General features: G+C 43.0%; 1 protein-coding gene across 1 annotated transcript in view; it reads left to right on the top strand.

Moving 5' to 3' along the window:
• Positions 1-872: 872 nt before the first annotated feature.
• LOC112668856 (adipocyte plasma membrane associated protein) overlaps positions 873-22,947 on the top strand; it is a 35,075-nt gene continuing 13,000 nt past the window's right edge. The window contains exons 1-3 of the mRNA XM_025461518.3: positions 873-1,050; positions 11,161-11,277; positions 16,006-16,121. Coding sequence (XP_025317303.1) covers positions 959-1,050; positions 11,161-11,277; positions 16,006-16,121 — 325 coding nt within the window. The 5' untranslated portion in view covers positions 873-958. The remainder of the gene's footprint in view (positions 1,051-11,160; positions 11,278-16,005; positions 16,122-22,947) is intronic.

The raw sequence follows: 22,947 nt of genomic DNA, 5'->3' as shown, positions 1-22,947 counted from the left end.
CAGTCCGTGCATTCGGTCTCCTCCCCGGGAGTCCTGCTTCTCCGCAGAATCCCAGGCACGTCTTGGGTCCTCAGTCTGACCAACGCTCTCCCGAGGCCGTGTTACTCCCCTCTCACGTCGTGCTCCACGTCTCGCATTTCCATGACCTCTTAAAGACGATCTCAGGGCTTCCGTGAGGGAGCTCGCCGGGGCCCGCGCAGCGCCCCCAGCTGGCCGAGCTGCCGCCGACACACGACTGCCCCGAGTTTCCTGGACCTCACCTGTCGTGATTAATGGTAGCTTTGCCGTGGCCCGCGTCTACTGCTAGGGCAGCCCTTTACAAACCGCATTAAAGTTCTGTTTTAACGAAAGGCCCTAGTGCTCAACGGCCTTAGTCCACAGCGCAGCATCTGCCCCACGCTTTCCCCTGAACGGGATCCGCCGACTGAGGACCCCGGCGTGCGGCTGGTGTCCCTGCCGCCGCGGGCCTCCGAGAACACGAGCTTGGTACTTTTTGCCCGCCCGGGCGCCCCGGGGCCGCTGTGCTGCAACGCGCGGCGCGGCGCGGTCCTCCGTCGCCCCGGCAGCCCCCGCCGCAGTTCCTCAGCCACCACTCTGGCCCGGCGCCGGCGACGACAGGAGCGCAGGGGCCGAACCGCACGTTCCGGGGCCTCGGAGGCGTCCGCACCGCTCGGGGATCGCTTCTGAGCCCCGCGCCCGGCCAGGCACCCGGCCTCGGCACGCCTACCCCGCGGGGAGAGCCCGGAGCGGTTCCCGGGGGCCACCGAGCCGGCCGCCGGAAAGGGCGGGGCGGTGACGTCAGTTCCGCGCGCGGCGGGGGGCGGCGCGGGGGGCGGCGCGGGGGGCGGCGCGGGGGGCGGCGCGGGGGGCGGCCGGGGGGCGGCGATCCGGCTGGGCCCGCGCGGCTCTCGCTCTGCTGCCCCGGGTCGGCCGTGGGGTCGGCGCTGTTCCTCAGGCCATGAGCGAGGCGGACGGGCTGCGGCAGCGCCGGCCGCTGCGGCCGCAGATCGTCACCGACGACGGCCAGGCCCCCGCGGCCAAGGACGGCAGGTAGGCCGGGGCGGTGAGGCGGGCGGCGGGCGGCGGGCGGCGGGCGGCGGGCGGCGGGCCCCACTCCGGCCACGAGGACGCGGTGTCGGCCGTGGGCGCGCTGCAGCCGCCGCCCCCGCGGCCCCCGGCAGAACTCACCCAGCGGAGCGGGAGACGGGCTCAGCGCCGCCCTGCGCCCCTGCGCCCCTGCGCCCCTGCGCCCCGTCCTCGCTCGTTGTCGCTCCCGGGTTCAGAGTCCGTCTCCTCCGCCCCTGCTCCTCCCAGTGTGCGGAGCGGCTGCTCCTTCGCCAGCCCCTAGCTCCTCGCCCCTTCTGTCCCGACCTTCCTGCTGGGTTCCCGGACCCCGGGGTCCGCCGCCTGCCGGGGTCCTAGGGCTTCCCGGCCCCGCGCTCGCGGCCTCCTGCGGAAGCGCCTGGTGCTCCGGGCAGCGCCGGCCTCCGCACCTGCCCACCGCTCGCGGCCGCAGTCCGCAGCGGCTTTCGGGAAAAAGTGAAGAGCGAAAGTGCCCTCGTTAAGCGACTTTTGTGGGAATTCAGGCTTGCAGATTTTTCCTGATAGGGACGAAGAAGCGCAGGAAAGTAGTTGATAAAGAAATCTCAGATTTTTCGCCTTCGCTTCTCCCAACCTTCCAGAATTTAAATACACCATGTTTTGTTAGCTAAAAACCGAAGCAGGATCCTTTTTTTTTTTTAAATAAATTAATTTTTTATTGGAGTTCAATTTGCCAACATACAGAATAACACCCGGTGCTCATCCCCTCAACGCCCGTCACCCACTCACTCCCACCCCCCGCCCTCCTCCCCTTCCCCCACCCCTAGTTCATTTCCCAGAGTTAGGAGTCTTCATGTTCTGTCTCCCTTTCTGATATTTCCCACACATTTCTTCTCCCTTCCCCTATATTCCCTTTCACTATTATTTATATTCCCCACATGAATGAGAACATATAATGTTTGTCCTTCTACGATTGACTTACTTCACTCAGCATAATACCCTCCAGTTCCATCCACATCGAAGCAAATGGTGGGTATTTGTTGTTTCTAATGGCTGAGTAATATTCCATTGTATACATAGACCACAGCTTCTTTATCCATTCATCTTTCGAGGGACACCGAGGCTCCTTCCACAGTTTGGCTATTGTGGACATTGCTGCTAGAAACATCGGGGTGCAGGTGTCCCGGCGTTTCATTGCAACTGCATCTTTGGGGTAAATCCCCAACAGTCCAAAGCAGGATCCTTAAACATACATTTAAAAAATATACTTATGTACTTAAGTTTCTCTCTTGAATTTTGTCTCCTGAGAATTTTTAGGGAGGACCAAGAGGCCCCATGTAGACCAGCCTCAAAGTTATGGAACTGATTGACTACAGTCAATCAACAATCAACTGATTGATTACAAGTTGATAGAAATATTGGAAATATTTATTGGTGTGCCTAGGGGTGTGGTACATAATAAGGGCTAGTTTTTGTAGGAACAGACTGAATATTCACTAATGATAATGAGAGGACCACATTTGAAGGAAGGCTATCGCAAAGAGGAGCGCTTTGACTTCAGAAAGGCAATTTGCAGAGAAGAGATTTTGGTAATATTTGACCCCTTGGGCCAGTGGAAAGGTAAGGAATATACTGAATAAACTCAGAGGTTTCCAGGGACGGAGGACTTTCAGTGCTCACCCTGGGCAAACCAGGACAAGTTGGTCACTTTACTGGTTGTGGATACTATGAAGACATGGTCTGCTGATGACTGAGGAATCTTTTAGAATGAATATGTAAGGACTGGCAGTTCTTTACCACAGAAACCATGAAAACAAGGCTTTCTCCTACGCTTCTACTGAGAAATGAAAGAGCAACTGGTTGTGAGTTCACCCTGAGGTGCAGGGTGTTGAAAATCAGGGCATATAGCACCTGAGGGCACTTGGGTGGGCCCAACTCCTGGCTGCAGGGCACAGGGGCAGACTTAAGTACATTATTTTTTCAGTTCCTCTGTGGGATTTCTGACTTAATGGCAGGACTAATTGGATGTTTCAGAATCATCATCTGCTGCTGATCTTTTCCACTTTGCCTTTTATAAAACTGTGTTTATATAAGACATTTTCTTGACTTCCCTGTCGATGAACATTGTTCTTATTTTCCTGTGTTAACTAAACTCTTTCTTTTCTTATGTATTTGATCCCGTTTCTATATATCTGTTAATGGTCTCTTTTTTCAAAGTGAGTTCTCACCTTTTCTACTTTTATTATTGTGACACTGTAGTTGTTTTTCTTTTTTCTGATGTAATTCTTTTCTATTTTTCATTTCTCTTGTGATCATTTATTACCTCATTGTCTTCTAGATTTACCTTAAAAGTTGAGGGTTCACCTTAAGCCAGGAAAGCATTGTGTATAGTGAGTGAAGTAAAGCAATCTGAACTATAGAATAAACTTTAGATGAGCTAAGCAGGAAAAAACCCCCATGAACTTGGATGATAAGTTATTCAATCAAGAGAACAGAAGTAGGTCAGTAGATTTTAGTGGAAGAGACACCTAGTGATACTTTAGGTTGTCTCCTGACTCTTGCCATGAAATGTGATGTTAGCTCTGCTTGGCTGCGGAAGTCACTGAGGTCTATGTGAGTGAAGTGGTTTATATAAAGTTAGAGTAATGGAGTCAAAAGAGAAGCAGAAAGGAATGAATAAGGATAGCATTGGCAGCTGGGCAATGACTGAGAAGCATATTCTTAAAATTATGCTTTGGAAACAAGTTTTTATGGCAAAGCTCTTGAATTTTTGTGTTTAAGCTATAATGGGGAATGTGGTCATTAAATCCCTTTATTCAGTGTGGAATATAGATGAGCTAAGCACTTTAACATACTAGTGCAAGCTTATTATTTGGCATCAGTTTCTCCAAATGCTTTATAAACTCTATCAGCATGATTATAATAACACTGATACTCCTTCTCTTTTGGAACATAGTTCAGTCTAGGAAGAGAGAATAGCTGTTTAATGTCTCTATATAAAATTTAAGGATTGAAGAGTGAATACATTGAAAATTTAGAAGCTACTTTTTCAATAAACTTCTGAAGGATTTTAAGCTAATTAAAAGTCTGTACTACGTTCATTTTCCTTTTCACTTTTTAAGACCGAAAAGTAAGGAAGGCAGGATGGAGAGACAGATGGGACCATCATAAAGTTGTGGTAATGAGGAGTCAGGAATCAATGTTTTCTTCTCAGCCCTCCCCCAAGGTGTGTGTTTCAAATGGCTCTTTTAACTTGTTTCTAACTTGTTTTCATTGCTAAAATGAAGACATCTACAGTCAGGGAGCCCCAGTTTAAAGGAATGTGAGAAACCAACAAATTCAAGGTGCAATCAGTTGAAAGACTGGGGTTGGTGCTGTTTGACCTCCTTAGGTTCCAAGGGTCACCTTGATACCTGGGGCTCTGGTCCATAGGTTTTCCCACAAAATCACAGATTGTTTTTGATCTCATAGAGCCTTCAGTCTACAACTCAAGACCCTGATGTCCTGTGTGCAGAAGGGGATGGAGAACACCTTTTAGGTTTGCCTGGTGAAGTTACAGAGGATTTTGCAAAACATGGCTGAGCCAATAGTAGTTGCCAAATCCTGTTGAGTCACCATGATTGCTCTCTTGCTCTTAGAAATGTAGGAAATTTCAGGGTGCAGATGTCCTCAAGGAGGGCATTGCTTAGGGCACTTCCAAGAGATTGGAGCAAACAACTTGATTTGCCAAACTGCATTTGGAAGGGAAGTTGCCAACCTTCCTGGATGTGTCAGCACAGATTGGAAAGAGACTATGACGAGAATGTGCAGCACTTTGTGAAAATAGATAGGGATACATGGAGTGTCCTTTATTTAAGATAATGTAAGGCAGGTGTGCAGAGGCTGGGGACAAACAGGCAGGAAAAGCAGAATTATAAGTGACTGTGAGTCTGCAGGAATGAACCTTGAGCTAAAATAAATTTGCCCAGAGCTTGGGTACAGAGTCCCATTGCCAGGCAGTCACAGATTCAGATGCCTCCCAGGAGAGCAGCATTCCTGCTACTTATTGTTTATGGAGCACTTTTGATGTTCCAGGCCCTGGTCTTAGCATTGCACGTACATTGGTCACTTTGTTTAGTTCTTATAAAATCTTGCTGTGGTAAGGCCTATGGCAGGTGTGGGGCTGGGAAAAGAGGACCTGTGTATCTGTCTGAGAGTAGAAAGCCATGAACATCTGCCCCTGCAGCCTTAGGTTTTATGGATATCTGCTTTTTCAAGAGAAGCTGGATACCCAGGTTTTTATGTGAAAACTCCATATTTTTCAGTTATGATAATTAAAGCCATTTTGTGGAGTGACAGTTATGGTTTAGACTAGAGCTTTGCTTTGAGTTTTGGGCACCACATTTTATGGGAAATTTTGACAAACTGAAACAACCAGGAAAGTTCTGCAAGCCCCACCACCATCTGAGGGACACCTGTAGGACTGGAGATTCTTTGACCTAGAAGGGTGGTTGATTGCATGTGTCACTTTCTGGTATCTGCTTATTTACTAGAATATACAGAAGGCAGGAAACCTTTTTTTATTGCTATCCTCCTAAGGCCTTGGATAGTACCTGGCACATGTATATACTTGACTACTAAATGCTGTGTGCGAAGGACTATTAAATGAACTGAAGCTGTGTTGTCTGATGTAGCTACTTGCCGTATGTAGCTATTTAAATTAACTGGACTAATATTAAAAATTCAGTTTCCCATTTGTACTATGTAGGGGGTTTGAGGGATTTGGGGGCAGATCAAGGAAAAAGATGACTGTGAGATGGCAGTGGCACGCACGAGCTTTATTGGGCAACACTTGGACAGGTTTGCATGTGGGAACAGTCTCTCGTGGCAGGAGAGGGGGCCACAGCCCAGGAGGGGGGGGGGAAGGAGAAGAGCCTCTATCCAGGTGAACCTCTGGGGCAGCAGCAGCAATAGCTCAAGGCCTTGAAACTCTTACCAATGGGTAACTATTGTTGCTGAGGTTTACAGAATATGCAAAGCAGACAGTTCATCTAAATGGCTGAAATGTGCCTATTTGACTATTTTTTAAATAACCAGGTATGTGAAAGTTTGAGTTTGGTGCTGGTGGGCCTTTGGAGGTAATGGGTTTCAGCCTGCAGGGAAGAGACAATATAGGGCCAATACATGGAGGCCATCTTTGACTCATTTATGTAACATGCTAGTCCTGTCCCAAAGTGCTCAGCTACCACACAGAGTTAGTGGCTACTGCATTGCTAGCATTGCTGAGAGTTCTGTTGGACAGCACTGCTCAAGGAGTTTAAAGTGGTTGTTTATAAAACCTGACCACAGAGCTTTCCAGTAGAGGCTGTGTCTCATGATCAGCTGGGGCGGGGTGGTGGTGGGGGTTTGTTGATGGACATCCATCACTGGGCAGGGAGTTGGATAGAGTTGGTGTTATCCAGCTGCACATCAGGGACAGCTGGGGAGCACTAGAGAAGATAAAGTGTCCTCAGGTCCACACTGGCCTGCCCAGTCAGAATTTCTGGGCCTTGTTTGAAGTTGCCCCATTCATCTGGTATAGGTGGTTCAGGGACTGGCCACCTTTGGGAGCCCTGGACTGGTTGGCCTCTGAATTTTTCTTCAGCTTTTTAGACTGATTGCAAGAGGGTATTCATTGGAACCCTGGCAGGGATGGGCTCCCAATTTCTGGCTGCCTTTCTAGCCAGAAGCACCCGCTTTCAGTTCTGGCTGGGCTACTTCCTTTGGGGACCAGTGAGCCTTTACTCTTGTGGGGAAGGGGCAGCCAGGTATTCAAGTGGGGTGTCACCATCTGTGAGTTGGATGACTAAATTGAGATTTAAAAAACATATGCAACAGTGTGTGGTATAGGAGAGTTTACAGTTGACAAATGAGAAGGCTGTGTTTATGTAGAATCATGTTAGGTAAGGAAAAGGTAAGGTAGCACAGTGGCCAGAGTGTCACCACTTGTATTGAGGACAGCTCTGTGGTGAAAGATTTTACAGTATGGTTTCCCCTAAGGGACTGCTTCTCTACTGGAGGAGATGGGAGAGGAGTGATTACATCAGCCTCCTTTTAAGGACAGGGACTTCCTTGTTGGACCTTACCCAAATGATTTGTGCAGTCCAGCCACATATTTTCACCATTCGCCTTTGCATTTGTCTCTCTTTGGAATTTTGCTTTTAAAAAAACCACACAATTAGTCATTTCTGTCATTTACACTTGTAAACAGCCTTGCTTTACCATATAGATACTTTGTTATTTCTATTGTATTGGGATTTCAGGACACTTAAAAGAATCACTTGAGTAACTGAGTCCTAGCCTCAGTGGCAGTTTGCATAGTTGAGTCATTGACTTTTTTTTTGAACCAGATAAAATTCACACACCACAAAATTCACCCATTTTAAAATGTTAAATTCAGTGGTTTTTAGTATATTCAGAGTTTTGCAACAATCACCACAATCTAAGTTTAGAACACTTTCATCACTGTTAATATTCTTTAAAATTGAGGTGAAATTCACATAATATAAAGTTAACTGCTTTAGAGTATATACAGTTTAGTGACCTATAGTGTTGGGCAGCACTTTCTAGTTTCAAAACTTTTTCATCACTCCATAAGAACATCTTGTACCTATTAAGTTGTCACTCCTTATTTCTCTCTTTCACCCAAATGTCCATCAGTGGATTAGTGGATAAACAAATTGTGATATAGGCATATATCTGAGAAATTGTGTGTTCAGCTCCAGACTACTTTTATCTCAATAAAGTGCATCAGATGAAGTTTTTGGTTTCCCAGTGTATAGAAAAATTATGTTTATACTATATTCTATTAACTGTGCAATGGTTTTCTATGTCTAGAAAAACAATGTACATATACCATTAAGTTAAAAAAATAATTTATTGCCTAAAAATACTAACCATTATCTGAGCTCTTAGCAAGACTTAATCTTTCTACTGGTCTTGCCTTGATGGTGGTGGCTGCTGACTGATCAGGGTGGTGGTTGCTGAAGGCTGGGGTGCCTGTGGCAATTTCTTAAAATAAGTCAAATTTGACACACCAATTGGCTCTTCCTCTCACAATGATTTCTGTTTGATAGCACTTTACGCACAGAACTTCTTTCAGAATTGGAATCAATCCCCTCAAAACCTGCTACTGCTTTATCAACTAGGTTTATGTACTATTTGAAATTCTCTGTTGTCATTCCAATAGTCTTCACAGCTTCTTCACCAGGAGTAGATCCCATCTCAAGAAATCATTTTCTTGGCTCATCTATAAGAAGCAACTCTTTATCTGTGAAAGTTCTATCCTGAGATTGCGACATTTCAGCCCCATCTCCAGGTCCCACTTCTGATTCTAATTTCCACATCAGCAGTGACCTCCTCCACTGAAGTATTGAACCATTAGCTTATTAAAAAAAAAAAAAAAAGCCACATGTGTGAAACATAGTAAAATGAAGTAAGCTTATGTATATAAATAAATATATATTGTAAATACATATATATATATATATATATATATATATATATATATTTATAGTGGAATATTGAGCCATGGAAAGGAACAAAGTACTGATATGTACTGAAGCCTGGATGAACTTCAAAACATATGCTGAGTGCAAGGAGCCATTCATGAAAAGTCACTTATTATATGATCCCATATATGTGAAATGTCCAAAATAATGTCACGATTAAGTTGGGCCGTGTTTTTCAAACCCTAGCTCTAGGGGCTTTAGGTCTGGACTTCTCTCCCCTTCTGCTTGTTCTTGGCAGGTTGTATTGTTAATGAATGGTGACTGCAGCCGTAGAATCAGACCTGGCCCTCTGTTCTGCTCTTCCACTTCTGGCAGTGGGTTGTGGGCCCGCTTGTCTTTCTCTGACCACTTTCCCTTTGGAAAGTAGAGAGATACATAGTTCTACCTAGCTACCCATGTATAAAGCATATTTCATGGCATGTTCGTATTGTCACTGTTTTTATCATTCTTGTTCTCATGGCCCTTACTCCTTCCCCTGCTTCAGACCTATCAGCAGGTTGCATTGGCCTGTTGTCATGTCGGGTTCATAGCTGATCTGTGTCGCACCTGCATTTTCATGTACTGTGCTCTTGCACCCTTGACTGGCATCAGTCAGCTGCATTAGAAGACTGTGTGGCCCTGGGGTTTGGAGACAGGGCTGGGAGGTAGAGGTTTTCAATCTGCTTGGAAAGGGATTAGCTCAGTGTCCTGGCTCATTTACAAGCTCTGCTTTCTACACTGCTACAGGACACAGTATGATAAGGATCTGCTCTCCTCCAGTTTCCAGTAACTTGTTCTGGACATCCTTCTGAGCCCTTACCAGCAGCAACCTCATTGTCCATCTGTTCCCAACAATTTAGGCATTCTCTACCATGCTCCTTTCTGAGCCCTTGCTAGCAGAGTCTTTAACATCTGGTTTTCTACTAAGACTGTTTAAGGAAATCTGGACAAAATTTTCTATCCTCCTTCTCAATATTTTTCCTTCCTCTACCTGCTGCCCAATTCCAAAGCTACTTCTACATGTTTAGGTATTTGTTACAGCAATACCCTACTTCCAGGCAACAAAAATAGTTTAATTAGAAAACTGGATTAGTTTTCCATGGTTGCCATGACAAATGACCATGCACTTTGTGGCTTAAATAACACAATTGGATTAACTTGCAGTATTGGATGTCCGTAGTCCCAGACAGGTCTCACTGTGCTGAAATCAAGTTGACCAAGTTCCTTTCTGGAGACACTAGGGGAGAATCTATTTCCTTCCATTCACATTGCTGGCAGAAGTCAAACACTCTTCAGTTGTGTTGTCCCGATGTCTGCAAGGTGTCTGCAAGATGTCCAGATGTCTGCAATGAAAGCTCGCTTGCTCTCTCTCTCCCTCCCTTTCCTCTTTTTCTTTCCCTTTGCCTTTTATTTCCACCCAGTAGAAACAGGCATTTTCTGCTATATTGATTTATTGAAGTCATGTATATTCAAATTGGGTAGGATTTTGAGGTTATTCTACCCCAAACACCATTTCATAGTGGGGAACCCAGGCGTGTGAAGAAACCTGGCTGAAGTGGCATAGCTGACTTGGGAAAGTTAAGACTGGCCCTTAGTCCCCCACATTTCTGTACTATACCTGGAATCAGGTTTATACCGCAGAAGACTAGCCTGTCCAAAGTCAAACAAAACACTGCCCTTCAATGAAGTGTTTGTTAAGTATGAGTCTTGATTTTTTTTTTTTCTTTAAGTCAGCTTTTTTTGGATAGAAAAGGATTCTCTACATTAGGAGCTCATGATTTTATTTTCTTTAAGTTAATCTTGATGTATTTAGTAAATTTGAATGCACTTAAAGCAAATAATGATCCTATGATGTAACAAGAGGCTAAATATGCTCATTTATTTATCAGATAAGTAATGTATGTGAGGATCATTTGAGCGATATTTTAGTTACCGTTGGTCATTTGTCCAAAAATGTTATACAAGATTCCCAAGACAGTTTTTAGATCTTCCCAAGGCTTTAGTAGTGATAACTTGGAATTATGATTGTATAGATTCTTTGTAAGTAACTGTCAGTGTCTGTCAGACTTCTACCAGGTAGAAAGCTGGGATTTGCTTTTGAGTTCTTGAAGGTGTGGTGCTATTGGCAAAATGATTGGAGAATTGGACACTCAGCAAGTTGTTCTGTGTTCCCTTTACTTCATGAACTTATCTCTGTCTTTTATCCACCAAAGCTGGGAATCCTAGGGACTGAGTGGTGCTGCTTTGAATCCATGTACCGGGAAATAGTGGCTTTTGGGAAACACATCATCTCTGTAGATGAGTATGTCTCCATTACCTCATTGCACCTCTTTTCTTCCATTTTTGTGTTTATTAATTCTTTGATTTGCCCTTTTTGAGACTCCGCTAGATGATTGAAGGTACAGCTTATAATACAATCTGGCAAATAACTGATAAGCATTTCCCCTACAGCTGGAAGATTAAAAAGAACAAAGCATGTTTGCTAGGATTCCTGAAGTTTCATCACAAGCCACAGAGGTCAGCAGTCTCATGGTGAGACCATTCTGAGACCAGCTGAGCTTGTCCTGGCTGAGCCTCTGCTGATCGCCTTTGTATATTCCATCTCTGGCAGCTCCTTTAGTGGCCGTGTGTTCCTAGTGACCTTCTTGATGCTGGCTGTCTCTCTCACGGTTCCCCTGCTCGGAGCCATGCTGCTGCTGGATTCTCCCATAGACCCACAGCCTCTCAGGTGAGCTATCCTGGCCATTCTTGGGAGGGCTTGCTTGGCAAATAGGGTAGGTGGGATGGTGTCTAGGGTAACAAACTAATTTTTCTGAAAGGTAAGTTACTAGGAGAGAGAGAGATTTGTGGTTTCTTTAGTGCTTCAGCTTTGTGTGGAATCAGATGTTGACACAATATGTGAATGATATTGTTCATGATACGGTTTCAAAAACAAAACTGTACAGATCATATATAAAAACCAGAAAATCACAAATAAGAGAAGCTTATGTGTTAATTAGCATGAATTCATTTGAAGTGACAAAAGGTTAACAAAGGTTAAATTACCTTGTTTAAATTTTATAAGTACAGATTTTTCAGAAGCCTTGTAAAGAGGATTCTATTTTTCCTAAGTTACCTTTCATCAGCGGGCATCTATAGTAATGCATACCTAGGGACCCCATGAAATGTATTCACATTTATAGTTATAGTAATGCAGAGCCAGGCTCTTACTGGTGTGATGATCTATGACACTGATGTTGAGTTTATGCTGAAAGGGTTGTACAGTCTGATTCAATAAGTAGATTCCCCTTTCCTCTTGAAACTTTCCAGAGAGGTGAAGCTTTTGGAAGTTTATTTTAAGTGATTTTAAAAACTTCAAACAAAACTATGTCCCATTATAAATGAATATAACATTGAATAATGTGTTGGTGTTTTATAAATGAAAATTAGGGCTTTATATTGGACTCAATTCACTGAGAATGTGTTCAGCATCTAGAATGCTTGAGGTAGGTACCCAGCTGGTTACAAAGATACAAAGAGGACATAGTTCTTACTTTAGATTGACATTTATATATAAGATTCAACCTTTTGTTTTTGGATTTAGAATTAGTAAAGATACAAGGTGCTGTTAAAAATAATTAGCTTGCATAAGATTGAGATTGGGTGAAGGCCTTGGCATTCTGGGCTCATACGAGTGTTGGCTTCTTATTCCTGGTGTGTCAGTGGACCCTTGCATGTCTTTCTGGCTGAGCTGGGCCCAAGAGCATACTGGGTGTCCTGTTGGGGGTGGTGGGGCCCCCAGGACACAGTTGGGGGGTAAAGTGGTTCTCTCTTGCCAACCCCTGCCAACATGCAGAAGGATGTGGCTCAGCCCACCCCACATAGAAACTGACCTTGGACTTTCTGGATAATCTAGGTGGCTAAGGTGGGAGTGTGAACTGTGTCCACAGCTGGGGATCAAAACCTGGGCTGGGGAGTTTAGCCTTGGCAAAGAGCAGGAAAGTGGAAAGAGCAGAGGTACATGGAGCTTCAGTGACTGGAGACCTTTGATCTCAGTAAAAGTGAATTTATGTGCGGAAAGCTTGAAGTAATTCAAAGGAAAAATAAGTGTGTGCTCCTAACCAGAAACTGAAAGGGAATGTGACCCACTAAGTATCTGAAGTTATACAAAGTGTGTTCTGTCTACAGAGTAAATGAGCCTCATGAGCCCAGTGAAATCAGGGTGGCGGACAGAGATCTCTGCCATGCTCAGACTTAGGAAATGACTTGCTTGAGAATTGGAAGGGGCAACCCCAAAATGCAGAACAAGAGCAGAAGACTGGCAGAGGTATAAGAACAGAAATGACCTGAGGTTTGGAGGAAAATGCTAGGGACAACAGCAAAAAGGGCTTCTTTCAAACTGTTCAGAGCAAAAAGCGCAAGGAAGGAGGAAATGTGCTGTCTGGAGTTAAGTAAGTGGTTGTAGTGTTGACTATGATAGGAAAGCAGAGCTACTAGCTTTGGCTACACCTCTCTTTTCTCCGCCAGCAGGTGCGGTGCAGAACAGGAAGGCCAACTGGCTCGGTGGGAGGACCACTGATGGAAGTGCCTCAGAGAGTCTCCCTCTGGTGTACTTGATCTCCTGTGAGAGCTCAGACCACACTTAGAAATCACCAGGAAATCACAAAGAAAGATAAAGACAGGAGCAGACCCTTCCAGAATGGAGTATTACGCAGTTGCTTTCAGTTCTAGGGAGCGGTTACCAGGAAGGTCATAGGGCTTTGTCAAAAACCTGCCATACAATGCAACCTCTTCTTCCTTATTTGGAAATTGGGATGATTGTGGTAGATATGACATACATGACATTCTGATTTCTGGAGAATGTTGGTTAGTTCTTTCAGGATACATTTGACACATAGAGTTAATGGGACTTAATATGAGGTAGCAGGACTTAGGAGTTAACAGGGAGTTAATAAGAGTTTACAAGTTCACAGGCTTTTGCAAGGGTCCATGTGGCCTGGCTTGACTTCCTGAGTCCATTCTTCCTTGATGCTTCTGCTGCCTAGGCTTCAGGAATGTGGTCCCTTTCTTGCATTTTCTCATATGGGTTTTCTTCTTGGCTCCCTATTGGGATCATACTCAGGCTTCTTGTTGGCAGGGACAGTGCATGATGTACCGATTAGGTTGATGCTACAAATATTTCTTGAGGACTTCCTTTGTGTAGGGAATTAGACAAGGTTTAAGGACTGGGCAGGAGGGGCAGAAGGTGTGCTGTCCTCTATCCCTGGGCTGCACATGCTTGTCTGTCATTCGGTTTTCACATGCACGTTGGGAGGGCTGACCTTCCCGAGGTCAGAGTTCCAACCCAGCTGTGTCGTCCATCTCCATATCCCAGGCTTTTCTCACCGAAGTATGCAGGTTTGCAGTCCTGCTCTGTTCTATTGGAAATAAAACTCTTAAATCAATAATATATTTTTAAAGCAGGCAGAAGGCCATAACTGGGAGGCAGGGCAGAGTGAAGCAGTGAAGAGGTGGGTGGGGGCAGTGTTTAATTCAGAGGAAATTGTGCTATGTCCTAAGTATATGCCTGACTCAGAGGAGGCAATAGGAAGTGAAGTGCTCTGCTGGGCAAGGTAGCGAAGATTCATCATCATTTCATAGTCTCAGCCATCCCTTCCCTCTTGGCTCTCCTACTCTGGTAGGCTGGCTAGGAAACTGCCCTGCTTGAGGGCAAGGTAGGGAGGGAATTGGGAAATATTTTCCCTCTCTCCTCCCCCTTCCTTTCCTCCCTCCCACAGTGTTTGCTGACAGCTTCCTGCATGTCAGGTGCTTGAGATACAACATTGAAAAACACAAACAAATTCCTGATCCCATGGGCCATGTGTTCTAGTGGGGATGGACAGACAATATAGGTAATAGAGAAATGAGAAACTGGCAAGTGCTACAGAAAAAACAGAGTAGGGTAGCGAGTTGGGCTTTTGGGGGATGTCTGGAGTATTACATTGTGTGGTCAGAGGAGGCCTCCCTGAGAAGGTGAAGGCAGAGCACAGAGGAGCTGGTGCCAAGGATTTAAGGTGAGAGGTGCCTCTTAGGTCAAGAACCAACAGGGAGGGGCCTGTGAAGGGCAGAGTGAACAGGGGGAGAGGAGCAGAGAGAGGTGACTGGCCAGACTGCAGGGGAAGGGGCATCCCTGCAAGGTCATAGGCTCTGGCGGAGATGGGGCCATTGCAGGGCTGTGAGAGGCAAATGCTGTGATCTGATTGTATTTCGCAAGGTGCATGGTGCTGAGTTGAGGATACACTGTAGAAAACAAGGGAGGGAGTGGGTGTGGGAAGATGGTGGCCTGGACCAGCAGAGGACATGGGGAGAAGGGTTTTAACCATGTCTGTCTTCTGAAGGTGTGACCAGGAGGATTTGATGGGTTGGGAGAAGCAGGTGTAGATGGGAAGGACCAGCAGAGAAGGATGATCTCTGAGCTGAGTCTGTTGTCAGGACAAGGGTCCAGGGCCCAGTGGAAGCTGGCTTCAGAGAGAAGTCAGGCTGGGCCCTAAGAGAGACAGGGTGGGAGGCAGAGCCACACCTGTACTGGATGATGGGCTGGTGGTGCCAGCCCCAGGATGGACTCCTTCATTTCTCCTGTCTTCTCTGTGAAGCAGGAAGCAAGGCTGTCAGCTATGAAATATCAACACCACTCTCCTTTGTCTCAGTTAGATTTTAGTGACTGGACAGACACTGGGACAATAAATGCCAGGGCATGTGAATCAGAGAGTGAGAGGAGGTTTAACCTGTCTTGGAGGGATCACTGGGTGGCGCAGCGGTTTGGCGCCTGCCTTTGACCCAGGGCGCGATCCTGGAGACCCGGGATCGAATCCCACGTCGGGCTCCCGGTGCATGGAGCCTGCTTCTCCCTCTGCCTGTGTCTCTGCCTCTCTCTCTCTCTCTCTCTGTGTGACTATCATAAATAAATAAAAATTAAAAAAAAAAAACAAAAAACCTGTCTTGGAGCATTGGGCTGTGACTGGAGCATGGTAAGTGGAGGCCCCACATGCTCTTAGGTGATTACCAAAGTTTTTGTCTTAGTCTTAATCATATTTTGATTGTTTTTATACTATGACCTTTTCTGATATCCTAGAATGGTTTTTTTTCTTTAACCTTCATGTTTCTGGCAACTGAAGATGTTATTGCAACATGCCCTCTTTGTCAAAGAATGGGGAGTTATGCATGAAGGTCCTCAGTAAACACTTTCTTCGTGTATTTCTTTTTTTTTAATATTTTATTTATTTATTCATGAAAGACAGAGAGAGAGAGAGAGAGAGAGGCAGAGACACAGGCAGAGGGAGAAGCAGGCTCCACGCAGGGAGCCCAATGTGGGACTCGATCCTGGGTCTCCAGGATCATGCCCTGGGCCCAAGGTGGGCGCTAAACCACTGAGCCACCCAGGGATTCCCTCTTTATGTATTTCTTATAGACAAATCCCTATAATTGCATTATTTTACAGCTTCAAAGAACCCCCTCTCTTGCTTGGTGTTCTCCAACCAAATACGAAGTTACAACAGGCGGAAAGGCTATTTGAAAATCAACTTATTGGACCAGAGTCCATAGCAAATATTGGGGGTAAGTAAACCCTTGGAACTTCAAGGCTCCCTGAGGGGGAACTCCGCTGGAGCAGCCGTGATGTACCCTGCTCTTGGGTGGGGGGCCCTGGATGTCCTCAGCTGCAGATGCGCCGTGCTTATCGAGCAGACAACCCTCAGCTTTCTGAGTTATAGGTTATTTCAGTACTGGGTGGTTTTGAGTTCTTGTCTGTGAAGCACTTGATTCTGCTCAAAGTGTTGGACCCATTAAATTGAAAGGAAAAAGGAAAAACATGTTGTTTAGATCATTTATGAAAGGCAGGTATTACTTGATAAGATATTGTCTTTCAGTTTGTCTTTGTGTAGCTTCCATTTTAGAAAAGAATACAAATGATTCTCAGTATTTCCACTGTCGTTTTGTTTGAAGCTGACTTTGTTGGATAAGTTTAAGGGTAACTTAACTGTCTGCTTCAGACTTGCCCAAATCTGAGAATTAGACATGGGTCTGATTCTAATTCTTAAGTCTCTAGCCAATAGGCATTTTCTGCCTATTAGAATGAAGATGAACCTCAGGGATCAAAAGACATAGTTAATGAGAAGTTGCAGGACTGAAAATGGTGTGAGGATTTCTGAGCAGCTTACTGTGGCAGGCCACCCTCATCCTGGAGTATGGTGTGCTTCTGTGAAGTGGTGGTGGACTTTGTGTCCAGTGTGCTCTTTCACTTTGGGCAGGGCAGGTGGTCCCCCAGTGGCACAGACCACTTCTCTTTCCCCTCCTGTTGGATATGGAACCAAATCTGGTGCATTCTTTGGCAGTTGGTTTGTTGGGCTGGCAGAGTCAAATTACTGTAAGAGGGATAGGCACTTCATGATAGAACTTCAAGTTTCACTTCAAAAGACATTGATGTTTATTTTATTATTTTATTTTATTTTATTTATTTATTATTTATTTATTTTATTTTACTTTATTTTATTTATTTTATTTTTTTAAGACTTGTTTATTTATTTGAGAGAGGGCAGGAGAGAGAGCAAAAGAGCATAAGCAAGGTGAGTGGCAGAGGGAGAGGAGGAGCAGGATCCCGCTGTGCAGGGAGCCTGACATGGGGCTCAGTCCCAGGACCCTGGGATCTTGACCTGAGCTGAAGACAGACGCTTAACCGCCTGAGCCACAGGTGCCCTGACTTTGACATTTATTAATAAATTTTGCAAATTTTGTTCTTTTGGTAAAGAACAAATACTGGTATTTAAAATTAGAACTTCAAGGAGTTACAGTAATATTTTTTGTTATCTATCAAAGAGAATGTTTTCCTTGTCCTTTCCCTTTCCCCTTGGGCTGACACCTCATTGCTCCATGGCGTCACGGCTTGCCTTTTTTCCCTTAAAGGAACTGGTTATTTCTCTCTGTGACATTTCTGATTAGGCACAGTGGGGGCCTCTTATGCCCCCCTGCATAGAACCATAGGGAAGCCCCAGGGGGCTGCTGCTTTCAACTTCACTTGGAAGTTGTCCTGGAGGATGGCTGGCATGTTGCTGACATTGGAGCCTCAGGAGGGTATGAGAAGAAAGTAATCACCAATTAACATGCTTTAATTTCTTTAACAATTTTTTTTTAAAGATTTTATTTATTTATTGAGAGAGAGAGAGAAAGAGCACAAGCAGGGAGAGAAGCACAGGGGAAGGAAGAAGTAGGCTCCCCTCCCAACTGAGCAGGGAGCCCAACTTGGGGCTTGATCCTAGGACCCTGAGATCATGACCTGAGCTGAAGGCAGACGCTTAACTAACGGAGCCACCTAGGTACGCCATAAATTTTATTTCTTAGAGCATTGTAGATTCATAGCAAAATTGAGGGAAAGGTACAGAGATTTATCATTTATTCTCTCAAGACTTCCTCTGAGTACTATATACAGCCTCTTCCATTATCAACACCCTGCACCAGAGTGGAACATGTGTTATAATTGATGAACCTACAGTGACATGTTGTTATGATCTGGAGTCCATAGGTTACCTTAGGGTTCACTTTTGGTGTTGTATATTCTATAGGTTTGGACAAACGTACAAATGATACGTATCCGCTGTTATAATATCATATAGAGTAGTTTCACTGCCCTAAAAATCCTAAAAAATCCTGTGTGCTCCACATGTTTAACCTTATCCATCCTGCAACCTCTGCCACTACTGATCTTGTTATTGTCTCCATAGTTTTGCCTTTTCCAGAATGTCATATAATTGGAATCATGTAGCATGTAGGAAGCCTTTTCAGATTGGCTTCCTTCACTTAGTAATATGAATTTAAGGTTCCTCCATGTCTTTTTCTGGCTTTCATAGCTCATTCCTTTTTTATTGCTGAGTAATACTCCATGTGTGGATGTACCAATTTATCCATTCTCCTACTGAAGGACATCTTGGTTTACTTCCAAATTGTGGCAATTATGGGTAAGGCTGCTATAAACATCCACATGCAGGTTTCTCTGTGGATTTATGTTTTCACCTCATTTGGGTAGATACCAAGGAACACAATTGCTGGATTGTAAAACTATGTTTAGTTTTGTAAGAAACTGTCTAACTGTCTTCCAAAATGTCTGCACCATTTTATATTCTGACCAGCAGTGAATCAGAGTTCCTGTTGCTCTACATCTTCATCAGCATTTGGTATAGTCTGTGTTTTAGATTTTTTTGGCCATTCTAATAGGTGTATAGTGATATTTCATTGTTTCAGTTTGCAGTTCCCTAATGGACATGGGATGTTGAGCATCTTTTTCTTTTCTTTTCTTTTCTTTTCTTTTCTTTTCTTTTCTTTTCTTTTCTTTTCTTTTCTTTCTTTTCTTTTCTTTTTTCTTTTCTTTTCTTTTCTTTTCTTTTCTTTCTTTCTTTTCTTTTCTTTTCTTTTCTTTTCCTTTTTTCTTTTCTTTTTCTTTCTTTTCTTTCTTTTCTTTCTTTTCTTTTCTTTTCTTTTCTTTCTCTTCTTCTTTTTTTTTTTAAGATTTATTTATTTATTCATTCAGAGAGAGCGAAGAGAGAAGCAGAGACACAGGCAGAGGAAGAAGCAGGCTCCGTGCAGGAAGCCCAACGTGGGACTGGATCCTGGGTCTCCAGGATCACACCCCAGGCTGCAGGCGGCGCTAAACCGCTGTGCCACCGGGGCTGCCCCTGAGCATCTTTTTCATATGCTTAATTTCCGTTTGCATATCTTTTGTGGTGAGGTATCTAAGGCTTTTGACCATTTTAAAAATTGGTTTCCTTTTCTTATTGTTTATTTTAAGAGTTCTTTGTATTATTTTGTTTATATATTTTGCAAATATTTTCTTCCAGTCTGTGGCTTGTTTTCTAATTCTCTTGAGAGTGTCTTTCACAGAGCAGTTTTTTTTTTTGTTTGTTTTAATGAAATTAACAATTACTTCTTCATCAATTATACCTTTACTGTTGTATCTAAAAAGTCATCACCATACCCAAAGTCACCTAAATTTTCTCCTATGTTATCCTTTAGGAGTTTTATACTTTCATGTTTTACATTCAGGTCTCTGATCTATTTTGAGTTAACTGTTGTGAAGGGTGTAATGTGTGTGTCCAGATTCATCTTTTTGCATGTGATGTTCAGTTGTTTCAACACTATTTGTGGAAAATGGCTCCATTGTATTGCAATATATTGTGTAAGATTGTATTCTGAGAGATCAGCTGACTATATTTATGTAGGTCTATTTCTGGACTCTATTCTGTTACATTGAACTATTCTAATTCTTTTGCCATTACCACAATGTCTTGGTTACTGTAGCATAATATTAAGTCCAGAGATCAGGTACTGTCAGTCCTCTGACTTTGTTCTTCTTTAGTATTGTGTTGGCCATTCTGGATCTTTTGCTTCTCCATATAAACACATTAGAATCAGTTTTAGGATGTATACAAAATAATTTACTGGACCTTGATTGGGATTGATTTGAATCTATAAATCAAGTTGGGAAGAACTAACCTTTTCATAATATTAAATCATCCTATCCGTGAAATGGAATATCTTTCCATTTTAGTTTTTTGATTTCTTTCATCAGAGTTTTATAGTTTTCCTCATACAGATCTTATACATATTTTGCTGTATTTAGACCTAAATATTTTATTCTTTTGGGTGCTGATGTAAATGCTATTCTGTTTTTATTTTTTATTTTATTTTATTTTTTAAAAATATTTTATTTATTCATGAGAGACACAGAGAGAAAGAGAGGCAGAGACACAGGCAGAGGGAGAAGCAGGCTCCTCGCAGGGAGCCTGATGTGGGACTTGATCCCAGGTCTCCAGGGTCACACCCTGGGCTGAAGGTGGTGCTAAACTGCTGAGCCCCCCAAGCTGCCCTATTCTGTTTTTAATTTTAAATTCTACTTGTTTGTTGCTGGTATATAGGAAAAAATTGACTTTTGCATATTATCCTTGTGTCCTGAAACTTTGCTATAATAATCACTTATTAGTTCTAGTTTTGTTGTTGTTTGTTGTAGACTTTTTGTGATTTTCTACATAAACAGTCATTATCTGTGAACAAAGACAGATTTATTTCTTCCTTCTCTTATTGCATTAGCCAGGACTTCTAGCGTAATATTATAAAGGAGTGGTGAGGAAGGACATCCTTGCTTTTGCTCCTCATCTTAGTGGGAAAGCTTCCAAGTTTGTCAACAATAATTATGATGTTAGCTGTAGGTATTTTGTAGATGTTCTTTGTCAAGTTGAGGAAGTGCCCTTCTATTTCTAATTTGCTGAAAAACTACAGACCAAGATATCTCATAAATGCAAATGCAAAAATCTGGAACACCTGGATGGCTCAGTTTGTTCAGTGTCTGCCTTGGCTCAGGTCATGATCCCAGGTCTGGAATTGAGCCCCACATTCGGCTCCCTGCTCAGCAGGGAGTTTGCCTCTCCCTCTCCCTCTGCCCCTCCTTGCTGCTCATGCTCATGTTCTCTCTCAAATAAATAAATAAAATCTTAATAAAAAATGTAAAATCCTCACCAAAATATTAGCAAATCAAATCTAACAATATATGAAAAGAATCGTATACCTCAGTCAAGTGGGATTTATCCCAGACATGCAAGGCTAGTTCAGCATTTGAAAATCACTTAAAATCCATAATATCAACAGGTTAAAGAAAAGTCACATGATCATATCTACAGCTGCAGAAAATCATTTGACAAAATTCAACACCCATTTATGGTCTGTAGTGTTTTGTAATGACTGTCTGTTTTGGCATTAGGATAATGTTGGTTTCATAGAATGAGTTAGGAAGTATTCCCATTTATTTTCTGGAAGAGATTGTAGAGAATTGGTGTCATTTTTTCCTTAATTGTTTGGTAGAATTCATTGGTGAAAGCCTTGTGCTTTCTCTTTTGGAAGGTTATTAGTTACTGACTCATTTCTTCAATAGATACAGGCCTGGTCAAATAGTCTGTTTCTTCCTGTTTGAGTTTTGGTTGATTGTGTTTTTCAAAATACTGGTTTATTTCATCTAGGTTACCAAATTTGTGAGCATAGAACTATTTATGATATTCCTTTATTATACTTTTATGTCCACAGGGTCTGTAAGTATGTTCCCTTTTTCATTTCTGTTGTTAGTAATTTGTATCTTTTCTCCTTTTAACTTAGCCTAGCAAAAAGATGATCATTTATTGATTTTTTTCAAAGAACCACCTTTTGGTTTTGTTGATTTTTCTCTTTTAATTTCCTGTTTTCAATTTCATTGATATCTGCTCTAGTTTTTATTTATTATTTCTTTCTTCTGCTTATCTTGGGTTTATTTTTCTTTTCCTGGTTTCCTAAGATGGATACTTAGGTGATCGATTTTAGGTCTTACTTATTTCCTAATATATGCATTCAATGCTGCATAAATTTCTCCCTAAGCACTGCTTTCACTGCATCCTATAGGTTTGGCTAAGTTGTATTTTTATTTTCATTTAGTTCAAAATGTTCTGCAATGTATCTTGAGATTTCTTCTTTGAACTGTGAATTATTTAGAAGTGTGTTGTTTAATCTTCAAGTATTTTAGCTTCCAGCCATCTTTCTGTATTAATTTGTATTTTAATTCTGTTATATTCTGAGAGCAATGTATGATATCTATTCTATTAAATTTGTTAAGGTTGTGTTTTATGGCTCAGATTGTGGTCTGTCTTGCTGAATGTTGCATGTGAGCTTAAGAAAAATGTGTATTCTGCTGTATTTGGATGAGTAGGAGATAGAGGTCAATTGTATCTAGTTCAATGATGCTGTTGCGTTCAACTACGTACATACTGATTTTATGTCTATAGAACTTGTCCATTTCTGATTGAGAGATGCTGAAATCTTCAACTCTCATAGTGTATTTATCTGTTGCTTCTTGCATTTCTATCAATGTTGCTTCATGGATTTTGATGATTGGTTATCAGGCACATACATGTTAAAGCTTATTATATCTTTTAGGAAGATTGACCCTTTATTGTGTGTCATGTTCTTCTTTATCTCTGATAATGTTCTTTTCTCTGAAGTTGGATCTCTAAGATTAATACAGCTACTCCCTTTCCTTTGATTAGTATTGGCATGGCATATTTTACTCTATCTTTATTTTTAATCTAAGTGTGTCCTTATATTTAAAGTGGGTTTCCTCTGTATGATATTAATTGGATCTTGTTTTTTGATTTACTCTGAGGGTCTCTATTTTTTAATTGGTTATTGATGTTTATAGATTTTTTAAAAAAAAAATCTTTTATTTTTTATTCATGGGAGAGACAGAGAGAGAGAGAGGCAGAGACATAGGCAGAGAGAGAAGCAGGCTCCATGCAGGGAGCCTGATCCTGGGACTCCAGGATCATGCCCCGGGCCAAAGGCAGACGCTCAACTGCTGAGCCACCCAGGTGTCCCTAGA

Source organism: Canis lupus, chromosome 23, assembly GCF_003254725.2.
Source record: "Canis lupus dingo isolate Sandy chromosome 23, ASM325472v2, whole genome shotgun sequence".
NCBI classification, from domain to species: domain Eukaryota; kingdom Metazoa; phylum Chordata; class Mammalia; order Carnivora; family Canidae; genus Canis; species Canis lupus.
Note: the sequence above shows the minus strand (reverse complement) of the source record. Positions and strands in the feature narration are given on the sequence as shown.